Raw genomic sequence first — 18,874 nt, forward strand, 5'->3', positions numbered from 1 at the left:
TTCCCTGGGTGTGTCCTCTGGCCCCCGAGGCAGAAGAGGCCTCGCCCCTCTGCAGCCCCGAGGGTCTGGGCGGCCCTGACACTGGCAGTCACTGGGTGCTGTCAGCCTGCCCGTGGGCTGACACCTGTGTGCAGGGCCCCCTGTTCAGTTCTTTCTGGGGCCCCGGCAGGGTAGCACATGATACAGACAAAGAAAGACAGCTGGCATCTGTGACGCACCTACTGTCTGCCAGGCAGCACAGTGGGGGCTGTACATATCACAGGTCACTTAAATACACGTGACTTGCGTTGGACCAAGGGCTGTGGAAGACCCAGGGAAGACCATCAGGAGGAGCCCGGCCCCGCCCCCCAGAGACGGCCCAGGCACCCGGAGGCCACGCCCACACAGGCTTCCCGCTCATCACCTTGGAGATTCTGGAGGATACCCCGAAAATCTTCTCCATGTCTGAGCCCTGCAGGTCCTCCTTACATTTCTCAAGCTCCAGCTCTTTGGAGGTGCCCCAGGAGGAGCAGGTCTGGCTTGCTGGTGGGATACAATGTCAGGCACGGTTGTCCAGAACCAAAGGCCCACATCAAGGTGGCCGCCTTTCCTGACCCCCACCCCCCACCCGACCCTCCCACCTCCCCGCCCCTTGGGTTGCCTTGGTTCCCTGGGCCTGGACTCCTCTCCAGTATCTGGACATCCCACCCCTCTTGCCTGGCCCCTGGAACCATCTCTCTGCACAGCTCAGATGGGCATTCTGCCAGCTGCCAAGCCAGAGGCAAACCCACCCTGAAGGTCCCCCAACTGCCTTCCCCTCTGAGCTCGCTTCTGGCCGGTTCTGCCGCATCCTTAGTATCTGTGAGGCAACCCTCTCCAGTGGGGCCCCTCGTGTGCCCTCAGCGAGTTGTGCTGACCCAATAAGCCTCTCCTTCTAGAAGCTTCCATGACCTCTCAGTGAACTCTGCACCCCCTTGCCCCGCTGGTCACCCTTGCTTGTCTACAGAGAGACCACAATCCCTGCTGCCCTCCAGGATAGCCCCACAGCCGACTCCCTGATACTGGTCCTCCCTCTCGGCCTGGAGAGCCCACGTCCTGCCTACCCGCACCACCCCTCCCGTACCATGAAGATCCAGCAGGCTGGCCAGGACATCCATGGAGGCCAGGCGGGTTTTTCTGTGTGAGTCACAGGTGCCTGGCGCGATGAGTCCCACCAGGCTGCCAAACTGCCCCAGCTTCAGCGGGATCTGAGGGACAGGAGACCGCAGAGTTCACACCCTCTGTCCAGCCAAGCTCACCTGGTGATGTCCAAGGGCAGTGCAACCAGGGGCCAAAGGGAGTGAACCCTGCTCTGAAAGCACCCCTGTTGGGGAAGGGAGAGGATGCCACCATCTGTCCGAGCCCGAGCTTCCGTCTCCAGGCCCCCAGCTTGGGTCCTGGGATGCTGAGCAGCTAGGATGTGGTCTCATGACCCAGGCCCAGGTGCTAGGTCTAGGTGCCTGCCCTGTTTCTATAACTGAGCCCTGCCTTCAAATCTGGGCTTCCCCACTCTCCAGCTGTGTGACCTGGGGAGGGACTTAGCCTCAGGCCCTCTTGTTCCTATCTGCTACTCAGAAATGATAATTGTTGAGTCCTGCTCCAAAGCCACAGGTGCAAGCCTTGTACCAAGGCCACAGAAGCAGAGCCAAGAACCAAGGTCACCTCTGAAACTGACTAAGCCCCTTTGTAACCATTGCCAAAGTTCCTGTGATCATCACCAGCAGGCTTCCTGATCCCAAATTAGGCAAAGATGCCCACCCTGGTAGTCACTTTATAGCGCCCTAATGCCAACCTTTCTGCAGGAATTTTCCTTGTCTTGAGGCTATAAAAATTGACGACTAACCCAGGAAAGCTGTTGAGTCTCCCCAGTCTGTCAGGAGGTTGGCCCACTGTGCTTGCAGGGCCCACATTATCTCTGCAATTCATTCTTCATAAACTCACTCCCTTCTGAAATGCTGTGTGTCTGGAGAGTCTTTTCTAACCAGACTCCCACTGCCTCAACAATGACGGTGCCCCATCTTTCAGGGAGTGTGGTGAGACTCACGACAGAGAGTCCAGGTGAAGCACTTTGTGCAGCACCCAGTTACTCAGCGCTCGGCTCGGCCACGGGTTGGCTTTGCCGGGCCTGGGTCCCACCTGGATGGTGCTCTAGGACTGGGGTCCCGCCCCAACTTGTCCTCACCGTGCCCCGGCCCCAAGACCCCACCGCCCTCCTCCCAAGGCCACCCCTGAAGACCAGACAGCCAAAGAGTAGGAGGCCAACAAAGGAAGGAAGAGAGGGCTTGTGGAGCTGCGTCAGAGGCTCCATCACCAAAAAACCTCATTGCTTTTCTAGATTTTGTGATGTTGATGGTATTTGTTAAGCTTTGTAAAATTTGTCATTTTGTAGTGATTCATTTTCTCATTCTAAGTAAATACTTTCCTAATCAATGTGGTATTCATAATCATGTGACCCATTCTCTTAAGGAGGGCCCTCACCCAGGTATGAACCTCAGGCCCCTCAAAACCCGGATCCACACCAAGCCCTGCCCATCCTCTCTCACCACCCCGGAGGCCCAGGGCCAGCTCCCCCTGGGACTCCTTCGACTTTCCCCAGTGAGGCAGCCTCTTCCCAAGAGTCTCTCCAGGGACAGAACTGGATTTCAGAGGCGTTTCCTCTCCTGGGATAGAGACTGGCATTTCCCTGTGGGTGTCAGCTGGGCAGGTTGTAGGGGGTGGGTCTCCGGGACTCACGCAGACGCCGACGCTTTGGACATAGATCTGCATGAGACGGAGATGGAGGTTCACCGCCTTCTCCCGCTCCCATTCTTTCTCCGACAAGATCCACTTCTCCAGGAGCTGTGGGGAGAGCCAAGAACACAGAGGGGACTGTAAAATCCTGAGGTCAGCCTTTCCCGGCCAGCTGCTGCTCTCCTCCTCTCTCCTACTCAGAGCCTGATTTTCAAAGCTCTGGGAGCTTCCCAGGTCCCCTGCCCCCGACACTAAGGAGATGAGGCCATGAGCAAACAAAGAACAATGCCAGCATCCTCACCAAGCTGGTGCTTGGCTGATGAGTTTGGGTTTGTTCCAAGTGTTTGCCTGTAGGTGAAAATGCCACTAGCAGAGTCCATCCTGCACTGCAGCTCCTGCGTGCTCCTGCACCTAACAACACAGCTTAGCAAAACAGGGAGCAAAAACTAATAGAACTGAAAGGAGAAACAAACAAATCCACAGAGACAGAGATGTCAGTACCTCTTTCTCAGCAACTGATGACAGAGAAGACAGAATCAGGAAGGATATAGAAAACTTGGACAACACTTCCAACAAGAGCTGGCTTAAGTGATATTTAGGAACATATCATTCAGTGCAGCAAAATACTTTCTAAGCACACACAGAACGTTCACCAAGATAGACCACACATGGGCAACAAAATAAGTCTCGATGGATTTAAAAGGCTTTGAATTATACAAAGTATGTCCTCAGACTACAATGGAGTTAAACTAGAATCAAAACCAAAAAGGTCTCTGGAAAACTCTCAAATATTTAGAAATTTCTAGATGACCCATGGGTCAAAGAAGTCAAAAGAGAAATGAAAATGCATCGTGGAACTAAAATAAAATTAGAACACAACATATCGATATTTGTGGGGTATAGCCTCAAAGAACAAACTCAGTGGACTTATACTATCTGCTCCTGATTTCAAGACTTACTAAAATGTTGACGGGATTACAATGAAGGCAGGATGACACTGGTGTAAAGATGGACAAAAACATCAGTAGAGCAGAACAGGTATCTAGAAACAGACCCACACATACGCGGTCCATTGATTTCTGACACAGATGCGAAGGTAATTCAGCAGAGATTACCTTTCCATCAAATGGTGCTGAAACAATTGGTTATCCATGTGCACAAAAATTAAAATCAATTAAACTTTGATCCATATTTGAAAACTGAGCTGAAAATACATCATAGACTTCAATGTAAAACCTGAAACTATCAAGTTCTAGAAGAAAATCTAGGAGAAAATCTTTATGACCTTGGTTAGTAAAGATTTCTTAGACATGATACCAAAAGCATGATCCGTAAAAGAAAAAATAATAAATTAGACTTCATCAAGATTAAAAACTTCTTCTCTTCAAAAGAACCTGTGAAATTAATGAAAAGGCAAGTCACAGACCAGGAGAAAATATTTGCAAATCACATGTTGGATAAAGGATTTGCTTCTAGAATATATACAACCTCTGAAAAACAATAATAAGAAAGCAAACAATCCAATTTTTTAAAAAGCCCTAGCAATACTATATTCAAAAATACCAAGATTATGAAAGACAAAGACTGAGAAATTGTTCCAAATTGAAGCAGAGAGACAAAAGAGATGACAATTAAATGCAATTTATAATCAAGATTAGATCCTGGTTCTCAGAGGAAATAACTATGAAGGTCATTACTTGGCAATTGTGAAATATGAATATGGAAAATTGATTGGACTACAGCTTGGTATCAATGTTAAATTCCGTGATTTTGAACAGTATATTGTTATATAAGAGAAGATTCTTGTTGTTGATGTCTATAGCTAACTCTCCATGATTCAAAAGGTGTGTGTGTGTGTGTGTGTGTGTGTGTGTGTGTGTGTATGTATGTATGTAATGTAAAGAGGAAAAAAAAAGAAAGGGAAAAAGAACACGTCACAAAATATTAAGAATTGTGGATCTGGGTGAAAGGCATGCAGGAGTTCTTTGTACTGTTCTTGCAACCTTTTAGCTTTTAAGAATTTAACTTCAACTTTTAAGAACATTTTGTGATATTGAAATGTCACAAAATATTAAGAATTGTGGATCTGGATGAAAGGCATACAGTAGTTCTTTGTACCATTCTTGCAATTTTTCAGCCAGCTTGAAGCTTTGTCTAAAGAAAATTAATACCAAATCAATTCTTAATGGATGCCTGTTTCCCACTGAGTGTGGCCCTCGGACCAGCATTCTGGGAGGAGTGACCACCACCAGCTCCTGGCCCTCCTCCAGACAACTCACGTGCACCATCTCCTGCAGCCCCTTGGGGTCTAGGTGTCTTTGCATGAGGCCCTCCATCAGCTGCTCCAGGGCACTCAGGGCATTCGTATACAGGGTCTGTGGCCAAGAGAGGGGAGAGCTCAGCAGCAGTGGGGGAACAGCCACCTGCCAGGACTCTGTGTGGGCCCACACCAGGGTCAAATATTGTGAGATGGTCTGATAAATTCCTTTTGACTTCTGCTCAGACTGAGTTCTTTATGCTCCTTATGTGACGTATAAGACAAACTCAGGAGGAACCCATTTTGCAAAGGAGGAAACTGGGCTCCTAGAGCCCAGCTCTCCTGACCCCTCGAATCCAGGGCCAGGACCTGGAGGCACAGATGGCCGCTGTTCACAATAGATTTGTCCTCCTCTTCCACAACCTTATTGGGAGACAGTCATCCAGTCGGAGACTGCATTTCCCAGGATCCCTTGCAGCAAGGTGGAGCCATTTGACCAAGTTCTGGCCAATAACGGGAGGCCAAGAGGCTCATAAATCCTCCAGACTTGCTCTGGAGCTGGGTATCACTGCCCACCTGAGGAACCGTGGGGTCTCTGTCAGCCCACGTCCCCGAACAACTGCAGGTAGCAGCCCCCTCTCCACCTTTGCTGCCAACTGGACTTCGAGTGAGAAAAACAGTCATCTTGTTAAACCATGAAGATTTCAGAGTGTATCTGTTACAGCAGCTAGCATCACCTTATGCTTAATGAAAGAGCCTGCTCTACTTTGCTGCCCTGACCACTCCCAGGTGGTCCAGGATGGTGGGCTCCCAGCACTGCCCATGTTAACGTTAACTTCCAAGTCCTCACCCAGAAAATGAGCTGGTGCAGAGGGACCTACCTTAATGGACTCATTGCTCTCTCCTGGGGGCTGGAGAGAAATTACAGAGTGTATACTAATATCCATCAGCTCACTGCTTTCCTCTGTGGAGTAGAAAGGCTTCAATTTGCTAGAGAAAGAAGTGATAAGAGGAGTGATCAGTGGGGAGCTGAGACCCTGCTCTGCCCAGTCTGGGGGGTGGTGGGAGGAGCCATGTCACAGAATGAGGGAGGGGCCAGCTTCTCTGTTTGGGGGTTCAGGCATCTGTCCCTCCCCAGGGGCCCTGGCTCCACCCACCAGGGCTCCAGTCCACTGTCTGTCTGTGACTGAAGGGGAGACTCAGGCGTCTACAGCCACCTCTCCTATCACTGTTGGCTCTGAGTCTCTCTCTCTCCTGTTCAGAAACATTCCACTGGTCCTCCCTGACTGCAACCACAGACTTTACTTCTGGTTGGTCCTGGCCCTGGAGTTTTCAACTGTAATTCCTGGACCAGGAGCAGCAGCAGCATCCCCTTGGAGTTTATTAGAAAATGCAAATACTGTGTCTCCACCTCAGAGCTGCTGAATCAAAAACTCTGGAGTGGAGGACTTCCCTGGCAGTCCAGTGGTTAAGGCTTTGCCGTACAGTGCCAGAGGTGCAGGTTTGATCCCACACGTCTCGTGGCCAAAAAGCCAAAACATAAAACCGAAGCAATACTGTAAAACAAATTCATTAAAGACTTTTAAAAAAATGGTCCTCATAAAAAAAAATCTTAAAAAAAAATACCAAAAAACTTCTGGAATGGAGGCCAACTCTGTTTTAGTAAACATTTGGTGGTAGTAGCTAGCTGCGTGATGCATGCCAGCTGATTCTCTTTCTGTCCCCTTCATAGGTGGATCTCAAGCCTAGTTGCATATTAGGGTCACAGGAGAGCTTTCTAAGGGCCCCAGCGGCCATACCCAGGTCCAGGGATCCTTATTGAAGTCTTTGGTGGGGCAGGGTTGCAGAATTATTACAAGTTCCTCATTGGCTCTGTTTTGCTTCAGAAGGGAGAGTCACCCTCCACTTAAACTCTAAACTTATGCCTTCCAAAGGGGTCCTGTATTTCATCTTTCCGGGCCCTCCCACTCCTACCCAAATCCAGTAATTTTGTTTAAAGTGAAAGTGGTCGTATCTGACTCTTTTTTACCCCTTGGACTATAGCCCATCCATGGGGTTCTGCAGGCAAGAATCTGGAGTGGGTTGCCATTCCCATCTCCAGGGGGTCTTCCCGACCAAGGGATAGAACCTGTGTCTTCTGCATTGCAAGCAAATTCTTTACCGCCCGAGCCTCCAGGGAGGCTCCAAAGCAGGTGCAAGCCTCCCCAAAAGGCACCGAGAGGTGGTCTCAGACTTTATCTGCAGCCCAGGGCGGCGCTGGGGGCCTGGCCAGGGGCCCGGCTCACCTCAAGTATGACAGGGCATCCATGGCCATGGTCCGCACGGGAGAAACCAGGCTGTCAGTCGGCTCTGCCTTGATGATCGCCTGCCGGGACAGCAGGGCAGTGAGCCGCCGGCCACCCGGAGTCCCGCCATGGCCAGGGCAGGGGCTTGGGGGACAGATGGCAGGGGCACGCCCTGCGTCACAGGCAGGAGGACCTGACATCGTACGACGGGCGCCAACACCACAGGCACTTTCATTCTTTTCACGGTCAGTTGGCCTTTGACATTATAGGGGAAGCTGCTCAGTCGTGTCCAACTCTTTGTGACTCCGTGGACTATAGAGTCCATGGAATTCTCCAGGCCAGAATACTGGAGTGGGTAGCCTTTCCCTTCACCAGGGGATCTTCCCAACCCAGGGATCGAACTCAGGTCTCCTACATTGCAAGCAGATTCGTTACGAGCTGAGCCACGAGGGAAGCCCAGGGGAAGCAGCAAAATCTCATGGGAGGAGTGGAGCTAAGATGGGCAGGTGCGTCTCGCTCATTTCTGCCACTTACTGGCTGTGTGTCCTTGGGCAAATCACTTCCTTAGCCTGAGCCCTTGCTCAGGTGTGAAATAAGGACTCGGGGCCTGGTTCACAGGGCTGTGCCAGGCTGGTGTGAAATTACGTGCGTGTTGCCTGACCCCGAGCGGGAGCCTAGTGAATGTCTGTTTCTTTCTCAGGGCCTCCTGTTCCATCCGCAGCTCCCTTCCCTCCAGGCTGCTGCCAGTGCAGCCAGAGGGTGTCCAGGGGCCAGGGTTTCCATCACAGGTGAGTGGAGAGGTCTGGGCACGAGGGACAGGGGCTGACCCACAGCCTCAGGGGTCCCTGCCGCTGACTCTTGCCTTTGGACAGCTGGTACTTTCTAGATCTTAACAAAGTCTGGGCAAAAGTAGCTGTAAGTCCTGTCCACGGCAAAGCCCGACCTCCTGGCCCTGACTAGGGAGAAACGCTAGGGCTAGCCAGGGGCTGACCATTGGGCTCTGTCTCCCAGCCCGGAACCAGACACCTCGGGGGCATCACCAGACTTGGGTGCGGGGTCTTCAGCCCCGGCTTCCGGAATGTTTCCTGGCCATGAAAACCTTGATCAGATATAAGAACGTCACACGCAGAACACCGACAGTCAGGTCAAAGCAGAACTGAGCCAGGCAGGGCCTCAGAGTCCCCTGCTGCCCCTTGGGCCTCAGATGGCCTCAGGTCAGCAGAGTGAGACCCCCAAACTGCCCAGGATGGAGGAAGCCCCCTAGACAGCTTACCATGATAATGCCAGTCAGGGTCGCTTTTTGGGCAAATTGAAAGTCTTCCAGGTCCTTGATGTTCTTGATGGCATCGGTGACCTGCACCACGCTCTTCATGAAGGCCAGTTTGAGGCAGATGTCCTGTGAGCATGACGAGGGGCAGGGAGGACCTTGTTGTGAGTGAGCCCCAAAGACCCCAAGACCGACCCAGCTCCCGGACCTTGGAGCCACATAGAACACCCTCTCCCCTGCTGAGGAAGAATCGGTGTCAGGGGCACCCTGAGAGACAGGGAGACAGGGCACCCTGAGAGACAGATACCCCCTTATCCCCTTCAGCAACCTGGCAGGGACATGGGCCAGGTGCTGGACAGGGCACAGCCCTCCAGTGCCCCCCCCCAGAAGGTGATGCATCCCCCAACCTCTCCATCCTGTGCCTGAGTACAACAATGACAGTCAGGGGCACCTTCACTGACCAGAGGCTCCGAGCCCTGTGCATCACCGCAGGGGCAGAGTAAGTTATGGAGGTCAAATCAGTTTTGCTTTTAAGGCATGCACAAAACTTCAAGACATCATGCGACATGAGATGAGCCAGTCTCAAAAGGACAAAAACTGTGATTTCCGATTATATGAGATGGCTGGAGCGTCATCATCATAGAGACAGGAAGTAGAAGTGTGGATGCCAGGGGCTAGGGGAGGGGGACTGGGGAGCTGATGCTAGCGGGGCCACAGTTTCAGTTTAGGAAGATGAAGTTCAGGAGATGAATGATGGTGATGGCTGCCCAACAGTTTGAATGGACTTAACGCCACACTAGTAATGCTCAAAATTCTCCAAGCCACGTTTCAACAGTATGTGAACCGTGAACATCCAGATGTTCAAGCTGGATTTAGAAAAGGCAGAGGAGTCAAAGATCAAATTGCAAATCTCAGTTGGATCATCTAAAAGCAAGAGAGCTCCAGAAAAACATCTACTTCTGCTTTATTGACTTTATGCCAAAGCCTTTGACTGTGTGGATCACAACAAACTCTGGAAAATTCTGAAAGAGATGGGAATTCCAGACCACCTCACCTGCCTCCTGAGAAATCTGTATGCAGGTCAGGAATAACAGTTAGAACTGGAAATAGAACAACAGACTGGTTCCAAACAGGAAAAGGAGTACATCAAGGCTGTATATTGTCACCCTGCTTATTTAACTTATATGCAGAGTATATCATGAGAAAAGCTGGGCTGGATGAAGCACAAGCTCGAATCAAGATTGCCAGGAGAAATATCAATAACCTCAGAAAAGCAGATGACACCACCCTTATGGCAGAAAGCAAAGAAGAACTAAAGAGCCTCTTGATGAAAGTGAAAGAGGAGAGTGAAAAAGTTGGCTTAAAGCTCAACATTCAGAAAACTAAGATCATGGCATCTGGTCCCATCACTTCATGGGAAATAGATGGGGAAACAGTGGAAACAGTGACAGACTTTATTTTTGGGGGGCTCCAAAATCACTGCAGATGGTGATTGCAGCCATGAAATTAAAAGACACTTGTACCTTGGAAGAAAAGTTATGACCAACCTAGACAGCATATTGAAAAGCAGAGACATTACTTTGCCAACAAAGGTCTGTCTAGTCAAAGCTATGGTTTTTTCTAGTAGTCATGAATGGATGTGAGAGTTGGACTCTAAAGAAAGCTGAGTGCTAAAGAATTGATGCTTCTGAAGTGTGGTGTTGGAGAAGACTCTTGAGAGTCTCTTGGACTGCAAGGAGATCCAACCAGTCCCTCCTAAAGGAAATCAGTCCTGAATATTCATTGGGAGGACTGATGCTGAAGCTAAAACTCCAATACTTGGCCACCTGATGCGAAGAACTGACTCACTGGAAAAGACCCTGATGCTGGAAAAGATCGAAGGTGGGAAGAGAAGGGGACAACAGAGGATGAGGTGGTTGGATGGCATCACCGATTTAATGGACATGAGTTTGAGTAAACTCTGGAAGTTGGTTATGGACAGGGAGATCTGGCGTGCTGTGGTCCATGGGGTTGCAGAGTTGAAAATGAGTGAGCGACTGAACTGAACTGAACTGAACTGAATGCCAATGAACTGCATGCTTAAAATTGGTTATGATGACAAATTTCACATCATGTGTACTTCACCACAGTTTTCAAAACAGTAATAATAAAGTAATTTCTCCTTTATTTCCTGAGTTTTCTCCTCCTGGCCTTTCCAAGAAAGCAGCCAGTCCCTTTGCCTCTCTGAAGACAGCCCCTTTTTCTTGACCCTTATGAAAGGGCTTGGGGTCAGGTGTCAGGATCGGGACAGAGGTGAGAGAAGACATGTGCGAAGGGCTGGGCGAGGGCTTGTCCTGTGACTTCAGCAACCCACAAACACCCCTACTCGGTATATCGGGGAAGGGCTGCTCCCAATCACCGACCTCCCACCCCCAGCCCCTGCAGCAGAGAACAGCAGAGACTGGGGCAGTGGGATTCCCAAATGCTGAGTGACAGACAGGACTCCAGGACTTGAATCTCCTGGGTGGGGCTGGCAGTGCCCAGATAACCATGCAGGGTGACTCTCCCCTGCCCCAGCCCAGGGCTCAAGGAGGGCATCGTCGGGGCATGGCGTGTCTGTGGGATCCCGGGATTGCCTGGCAGCTGCTGGAATAGTGGTGGATGATCTTGGCGGTGATGGGGTTGTCCACGTGGATGAGAAGCATCTGCGGGTGGCAGTACGAGGCCACACAGCTGTACATCACCATGAGCGCGCCCTTCACTGTCTCCCGCCTCCAGGGGTGGTCCTTCTGTGAGGCCAAGGAGAAGGGGAGGAGACCACTGTGGCCATCTGGGAGAGGATCTATTCCTCAGGTGTCTCCTGGGCACCTGAAGTGCTCAGTGGTGTGTTCTTTCATTGAACACACTTTCATGAGCTCCTGTTGTAGCGTGGTGAGCAGGTCAGACCATGGCCATGACTGCACGGTCGCAGGGGCTCTGTGCGGACACCCCACCAGAGGCGGCTGTGTGCGCCTTCACACCATCACATCCTGAGCACCTGCTCTGGGCCAGGGGCTCCCGAGATGCTGGTGATTCACTGTGAACACAGAGCCTCAGCCCCGCTCTTCCGGGAGGAGGTGTTGGAGGCCACCCAACCCACCACGAGAGGAGGCGCAGGGGAGCCCACGCTCTCCAGTCTTTGAGTAGAAATCCAGCTCTGAGGCTCCACTTTGTGGAGAAGACTGGAGAGAAGCCGGGACACTACCAATTCTCTATTCAAACTACCAGATCCACAGGGCAACAATCCGATCCAAGGCCAAAACCGGAAACATTGGCGGTGACTCAGCTGGTGGCCCCCTGGGGGCTCAGCCAGTCCGGGACACTGTGCCCTGCGGATGGAAGGGACAGCCTCCAGAGACCGGCCTTTGGCCGCCTCGGTCCAATTCCCCACTTCACTTTGGCGAAGGAGACACAGAGGGGAGTTTCTTATTGAGATCTAGTAAGACTGCAAGGAGAGTCAACCAGTGCATCCTAAAGGAGATCAGTCCTGAATATTCATCGGAAGGCCTGTTGTTGAAGCTGAAACTCCAACACTTTGGCCACCTGATGCAAAGAGCTGACCCATCTGAAAAGACCCTGATGCTGGGAAAGATTGAAGGCTGGAGGAGAAGGGGACGACAGAGGATGAGATGGTTGGATGGCATCACCGACTCAATGGACATGAGTTTGAGTAAACTCCAGAACTTGGTGATAGACAGGGAGGCCTGGTGTGCTGCGGTTCATGGATCGCAAAGAGTTGGACATGACTGAGACACTGAACTGAAGAGTCTTGGTTGGGGGCTGAGAGCACCATTCTAAAAGGCCCCCAGAGAGCTGATGATGGAGCAAGGGTGCCTCACCCGCCAGGCACCGATCTGCCAGGACTGCTCCGACTCCTGGATCCTCTCTTCAAAGTCATGGAGCACGCCCAGCACCGTCTTCACCTGGCCCTGGGCACACAGGCCAAAGCACAGGATCACACCCTGCGGGGAGACCCAGCGGGCAGGGTGAGGGCGGGGCGGGGGACACCCCATTTGTCCCCCCCAGCCCACACACGGATAAACAGACACGCACGCACACACTCAGATAAACACAACGCCTGCACACAGGCACAGGCGTGCACACACCACGTCCTCCCAAGGCCCGTAGGGGACCACGGGCACCCTCACCTCCCGGTCAAAGTCGTCGCTGTAGTCCGTCTTGTAGAGCAGCTCCAGCAGCAGCACCTCCACCTTGTCGGCCTCCAGGCCCGTGGCCAGGGTGAAGCCCAAGGCCCGGTACAGAAAGCCCTGGAGAGGCGGGAGGGACAGAGGGCGCCTCAAGCCTCCAGCCCGGCCCTCTGGGGTCACTGCCAAGGGTGGGTCCCTACTCGTTCCTCCAGACTTAAAAATATGCCTTTTGTATATTTTTAAAAACAAGTATCCAGGCTACTCTGAGAGGTTAGGCTATAGCAGGGCAGGCATGTTACCAAGAGTGGGGGCCAAGTTTCTTTCCTATATAAACTGAATCAATCTACACTCCCACCAACAAACGTAGGAGCACTTATGTTCCTGCCTTCTCTCTGACTGAGGATATTATCCACCAGAGGTGGAATGTTTGCATCTTGGTTAGTCATCTTTGCATCTTCTCATGGTCCAATCTTGGAATTTCTGCCTCAATTCTTTCCCCATTGTTGGATTATGTCTCTTATTTTTTGTTTACAAGAACATTGTGTGTACATTTGGAAAAAAATAACGAGAGCAGACATATATTATCTCATTTAATCTGCACAACTACTCTGAAAGGCAAATAGGTATTTTGAGACGAGAAAATTAGCAGGAAGTAGTAGAACCGGGGTTTAAAATCAAGCAGTCAAAAAGCCAAAACATAATACAGAAACAATACCATCACAAATTCAAAAAAGACTTCTGAAAAATGGTCCACATAAAAAAACATCTTAAGGAAGGAAAGAATAAAACCAAGCATAGCCTGAAGCTCACTTCTTAAGTGATCACTCCTCTGGTCCATTTCCACAGTGTCTCATTTCTCTTTTGATTTTATTCACAGTGATTTCATTTGGTCATGCAGACAATTTTCATTTTTCAGAGTACAGTCTCTTTCTTTTCCTTTGTCTTTCTAAAAGATTCTTTTTATGCATATGGTCTATTCTATTCCATGTTAAGACTATAAAAATATTCATCAGTACATTCTTCATGTCACCCCATGGTTGTATTTCATTTCATACACTTCTTTGTTCTGAGAGAACAAATCCTTCTCTAATGAGCTTTTTAAAAGATATGCTCTTAGCTATTATTCTCTTACATTTTTTTAATTAGGGCAAACGTGGAAATAATCTTGTCAAATAAAACTGTCAGATTTCCACAAATTTCCCTTTTGGGAAATTAGAAGTCAATTGCATTGCAGATTTTCTTTTATTGTTTTTTGGCCACATCACTTGCTGTGCAGGATCTCCGTTCCCTGATGAGAGATCAAACCCTTCCCCACTGCAGTGGAAGCACGGAGTCCTAACCAGTGGACCACTAGGGAAGTCCCTGTCTTGAGAATTAACTTGAGAAAAAAAGGACACCTGAGCATCACTGAGACTTTCTATCCAAGAAGCAGAGATTGTGTATGTTTGGTCAGGCTGTCGTTCAGCCTTTCTGCCCCTTCTTGTAATTGGGGGTTCTTTACCTTGGTTCTACATATTTCATACATTCACTATTTTTATTTGGTTACATATTTTACATTGTGTTGCTGCTTTGAATAGGGTCTCTTTTCATTATAGTATTTTTGTTTTGTTTGTTTATAGGAGAGATTATGGTTTTGCCTGTTACTTTTGGGGAAAGAATGACTCTATCTACCAGAATTACAAATCTGGAGGCTTCAGCAGCCTTGCCCTCCCCCCGCCCAGAGGATTCCCATCTGAGTGATGAAGAGTCTGGGAGAGTCCTGATGAAATTCCTTAAGCCATTGTATCCAGTCTTGACTTTTTAAGGTATCTGAGCCAATGAAACACTATTTATTTGTTTACTTTCCTTTAAGCTAGGTGAGTTATTGTAATAAGGTTGAATTACATGCATTGGCTTATTAAATACCACACACAAGTTTCTTTCAAATAGGCATCTGGTCCCGAACTGATATCTGATAAGATCTCACACCCACAAATCTGTAGCATTTAGCTACAGAAGATGTACATTGCTGTGTATATCTTACATATGCTATTATGAAGGGTGCATATTTGAACAAATGAAAACTTTAGTTGACTTCTCTAAAAATTCTTTTTAAACATCTTTATTGAAGTATAATTGACATACCGCTAAATGAGCCCATTTAAGGTTTAAAAATTTTAAGTTCACACATTTACCAAGTTGTGTGATAGCCATCACAGCCAAGGTTAGGACATTTGCATCACCCCAAAAAAGAAATCCTGTACCCACTGGCAATCACCCCACATTCCCCTCGTCCATGACAACCACCCATCTAATTTTCTGCCTCATTAGATTTGCCTGTTCTGGATATTTCAAATAAGTGGAACCACATCATATGCGGTCCTCTGCATCTGGCTTCTTGCACTTACTGTAATGTTTTCAAAGATCATCCTTACTGTAGCAGATGTAAGCACTTCATTCCTTTTCATGGCTGAAGACTACTCTGTTGTATGGATTTAGCACATTTTGTTTATTCATTCATCCACTGACGAACACTTGAGTTTTTTCTACTTTTGGCTATCTGAATGATGTTGCTCTGAATATTTACATACAAGCTCTTGTGTGGACATATGCTTTCATTTCTTCTGGGCATATATAATTAAGAGCTTAATTGCTAGGTCACAGGTAGCTCCATATTTGACATTTCAAGCAAATGCCAAACTGTTTTTCAAAAACACTGTACCGTTTTGTATTTATACCAGCAATATATCAGAGTCCCAATTTTTCCATATTCTTGTCAATATTTGTTCTTATCTGTCTTTTTGATTACAGACATCCTTGTGAGTATGGAGTAATGCCTTGAGGTTTTGATTTGCATTTCCTTAATGGCAATGGTCTTGAAAATTCTTTCATGTGATTACTTGCCATTTGTATATCTTTGCTTCACCCATTTTTAAATTGGCTTATTTGTCATTGTATTATTGAGTTATAAGAGTTCTTTCTAGATTCTACACACAAGTCCCTTCTCAGACCCTAGATTTGCAAATATTTTCTCTCATTCTCTGGGTTGTCTTTTCACTTTCTTGACGGTACCATTTTCAGCACAAAAATTTTTAGCTTTGATGATGTCCAATTTATCTATTTTTATCATCACTTGTGCTTTTGGGTGTTATTTCTCAGAAGACTTTGCTCAGGCCAAGATCATGAAGATTTATATTTACGTTTCACTCTAAGAATTTTATAGTTGTACCTTTTATATTTACATATGTGGTCCATTTTGAGTTCATTTTTGTGTATGGAATGAGGAAGGGGCCCAACTTCATCGTTTTGTAAGTGGCTATGCAAGTCTTCCCAGCATCATTTATTGAAAAGACTACTCCTGAGTACCAAGAATTGTCTTGGTACTCTTGTTGAAAATCAATTGACAGTAAATGTGAGGTCTATTTCCAGACCCTCAATTCTATTCCATCAATCTATTACCTATCCTGATGCCAGTATCACCCTGTCTTGTTTACTGTAATTATGCAAGAAGTCTTGAAATTGCAAAATCTGAGTCTTCCAACTTTGTTTGTTTTTAAATCATAACTGTGTTGGCTATTCTGGGCCCCTTATAATTCCACAGGAATTTCAGGATCACGTTGTCAATCTCTGGGGGTTGGGGTGGGAAGCCAGCTGGGATTATAGTGGGGGTCGTGTTGAATATATAGATAAATTGGCAAGTGTCACCATCTTAAATATAGTGTCCTCTAATCTGTGTACATGAAATGCTTTCCATTGTTCGAGAGCCTCTCTGATTTTCAACAGTGTTTATAGTTTTGTAAAGACCCCTCAACGATGAAATATACACATGCAGTGGTCATGAGCCAACAGCTGGATGAGACAGGGAGGAGAAACTAGTGTGTGGGGAGGGATGGGGGTGGGTGTGCAGCATGGTTTGATAGAAGGTGTTCTGTCTCCTACCCCGTCTGCCAAAGGTGGAGGTCCACCACCAAGCCCCAGCTCCACTTCCCCCTCCAGGCCTTATCTTCCCCCTTGGGCATCCTGTGGTTCGGTGCCACCTTCACCCTTCTCACTCTTTACCAAAACACGTTCAGATCTCATTCCTTGCCATGGACTCTGCTAGGGACGACACTGCAGGTGGGGGTGAGGTGAGAAGAATGGGGAAGCTGGTGACTGGAGGGGAAATGCCCCCCAGCTCCAACAAGGCAGGTTCTTGAGGGAAAAAAAAAGAACAAAACACTGCAGCCCTCGGGTCTGGACCAGCCAGCCGTCTCCCCTCCCAGGGCGCTGTGGGCAGCCTCAGGCCTACCTGGCCTCACGCGGGTTGTCCCCGGAGCCCCTCCCTGTCTGAACGGCCCTGCCTCTGGGAACCGACCTTCTCCAGGGAGGGGCTGTCGAAGCTCTCGATCTGGTTGTTCAGCTCTTTGCTCAGACGCAGGCTCCAGTTGGAACCCCGAGTCATCTTGAGGGAGTTTCTCAGAAACTGGGGGTGGGGGGGAGAAGGCACAGGGGCGCAGTGCTCCAGAGGGCTGTGCTCCTCGAGCAGGGACCTTCCCTCTCTAGCGCCCCCGACCCAGCCCAGTGCTGTGCGGGCTTGGGGGCTGCCGGGAGGGGTCACCCTGTGCTGCCTCCGGGGCTTTGGCTTCCAGGGTGGGGCCTCCTGCTGTGGCTGCTTGTGCTCCCCAAGTCTTGTGACAGGAGGGGAACGTGTCCCCGAGGGGCTCCTGAACTCCCCCCACGCCAAACCCACAGAGCTGCCCCCACCGCCCCCCATCCTGGCCTCCGGCGGCGGGGTCGCCTCTACCTGAATCAGCTTGTCCTCCCACGTCTTCTGGTTCCAGGTAAACTCGGTGTGTTCTGCAGAGAGAAGGGCCACCGTGTTCCCCTCTCCTGCGGCTCCTCCACGCCACCTCCTAAGTGCAGCATCTGGGGTCCACCGTGGACGGGCTCCCCACAGCCCCACTTCCCTCCCCAGCCTCCCAAGGAGCAGAGTAGGCTGTGCCGGCCACCTGGAGCCCGGACGCCTTTGCTCAGACCACGTGACTGGTACTCGGCAAGTACAGTGATGTGAGGGGGCTCACACACACCAGGCGCCTTTGCTCAGACCTGGGGTGAGTACCCAGCATGTACACTAGGGGTGTGTGGGGGATCACACACGCACTCGGGCTCCTTTGCTCAGACCTGGGGTGAGTACCCAGCATGTACACTAGGGGTGTGTGGGGGGGATCAGACACGCACTCGGGCTCCTTTGCTCACACCAGGTTGTGAGTACCGGCATGCACACTAGGGATGTGTGGGGGGATCACACTCGCACTCGGGCTCGTTTGCTCAGACCAGGTGGTGAGTACCCGGCATGTACACTAGGGGTGTGTGGGGGGATCACACACACACTCGGGCGCCTTTGCTCAGACCAGGTGGTGAGTACCCGGCATGTACACTAGGGGTGTGTGGGGGGATCACACACGCACTCGGGCTCCTTTGCTCAGACCAGGTGGTGAGTACCCGGCATGTACACAGTAGGGGTGTGTGGGGGGATCACACATGCACTCGGGCTCCTTCGCTCAGCCACACATCTAGCACCCAGTGTGTACACTGCAGGGGGGAGGTGGGACTCACACATGCACTCGGGCTCCTTTGCTCAGCCACAGGTCTAGCACCCGGCGGGTACACTTAGGGGCTGGCTCACACACGCACCCAGGACATCTCACCTTCCAGGTACTTGACCAGCAGTGGGATCTCCAGCTCCCACATGTCGGCCATGGAGGGGGCGATGCTCTGGCTCAGGGTCTTCAGAAGGTTGAGCATGGCGATTCCGCGGCCCTCCCCCTTGTAGGGGGACGACATCAGTACCTGGGGAACACCGAGACTGCAGTGGGGCCCCTCGTTGGCTGGGCAGACCCAGGCCCCGGAACCCAACCTAGGGCCTCGCTGTCCGAGCCCATAAAGGGAGAGTTGCACAGGATGGGGCCTTTCATGCAGAGCTCCGAGGATTCCCAGGATCAGAGCATCCCTGCAGAGGATGCTGAAGGCAGGAAAGGAGACACGAGAGCATGGGCTCCCTCCCCTCCCGGGTTCCATGGAGCTCGGAGCAGGGTCAACACAAGGAGGAGGATGCATGGTGCAGGGCCGAGCTGACCCCCAGGGAAGGGCAGACTGCTGACAGAGTCCTGCAGATGCTTGGGGCCATTCAAAG

The 18,874-nt window shown here is 50.1% G+C and overlaps 1 protein-coding gene across 1 annotated transcript in view; it reads right to left on the bottom strand.

Moving 5' to 3' along the window:
- The window catches only part of LOC133040396 (maestro heat-like repeat-containing protein family member 2A), a 60,518-nt gene that overhangs the window by 11,654 nt on the left and 29,990 nt on the right, over positions 1 to 18,874 (bottom strand). Inside the window, exons 17-29 of the mRNA XM_061120118.1 lie at positions 18,390 to 18,531; positions 17,486 to 17,538; positions 17,057 to 17,164; positions 12,724 to 12,843; positions 12,415 to 12,537; positions 11,173 to 11,325; positions 8,564 to 8,686; positions 7,291 to 7,370; positions 5,887 to 5,995; positions 5,028 to 5,123; positions 2,752 to 2,856; positions 1,103 to 1,226; positions 404 to 522 (exon numbers count right to left, since the gene is read on the bottom strand). Of these exons, the coding sequence (XP_060976101.1) occupies positions 404 to 522; positions 1,103 to 1,226; positions 2,752 to 2,856; positions 5,028 to 5,123; positions 5,887 to 5,995; positions 7,291 to 7,370; positions 8,564 to 8,686; positions 11,173 to 11,325; positions 12,415 to 12,537; positions 12,724 to 12,843; positions 17,057 to 17,164; positions 17,486 to 17,538; positions 18,390 to 18,531 (1,455 nt within the window). The remainder of the gene's footprint in view (positions 1 to 403; positions 523 to 1,102; positions 1,227 to 2,751; positions 2,857 to 5,027; positions 5,124 to 5,886; positions 5,996 to 7,290; positions 7,371 to 8,563; positions 8,687 to 11,172; positions 11,326 to 12,414; positions 12,538 to 12,723; positions 12,844 to 17,056; positions 17,165 to 17,485; positions 17,539 to 18,389; positions 18,532 to 18,874) is intronic.

The sequence above is a fragment of the Dama dama genome, chromosome 20 (assembly GCF_033118175.1).
Source record: "Dama dama isolate Ldn47 chromosome 20, ASM3311817v1, whole genome shotgun sequence".
Classification (NCBI taxonomy): domain Eukaryota; kingdom Metazoa; phylum Chordata; class Mammalia; order Artiodactyla; family Cervidae; genus Dama; species Dama dama.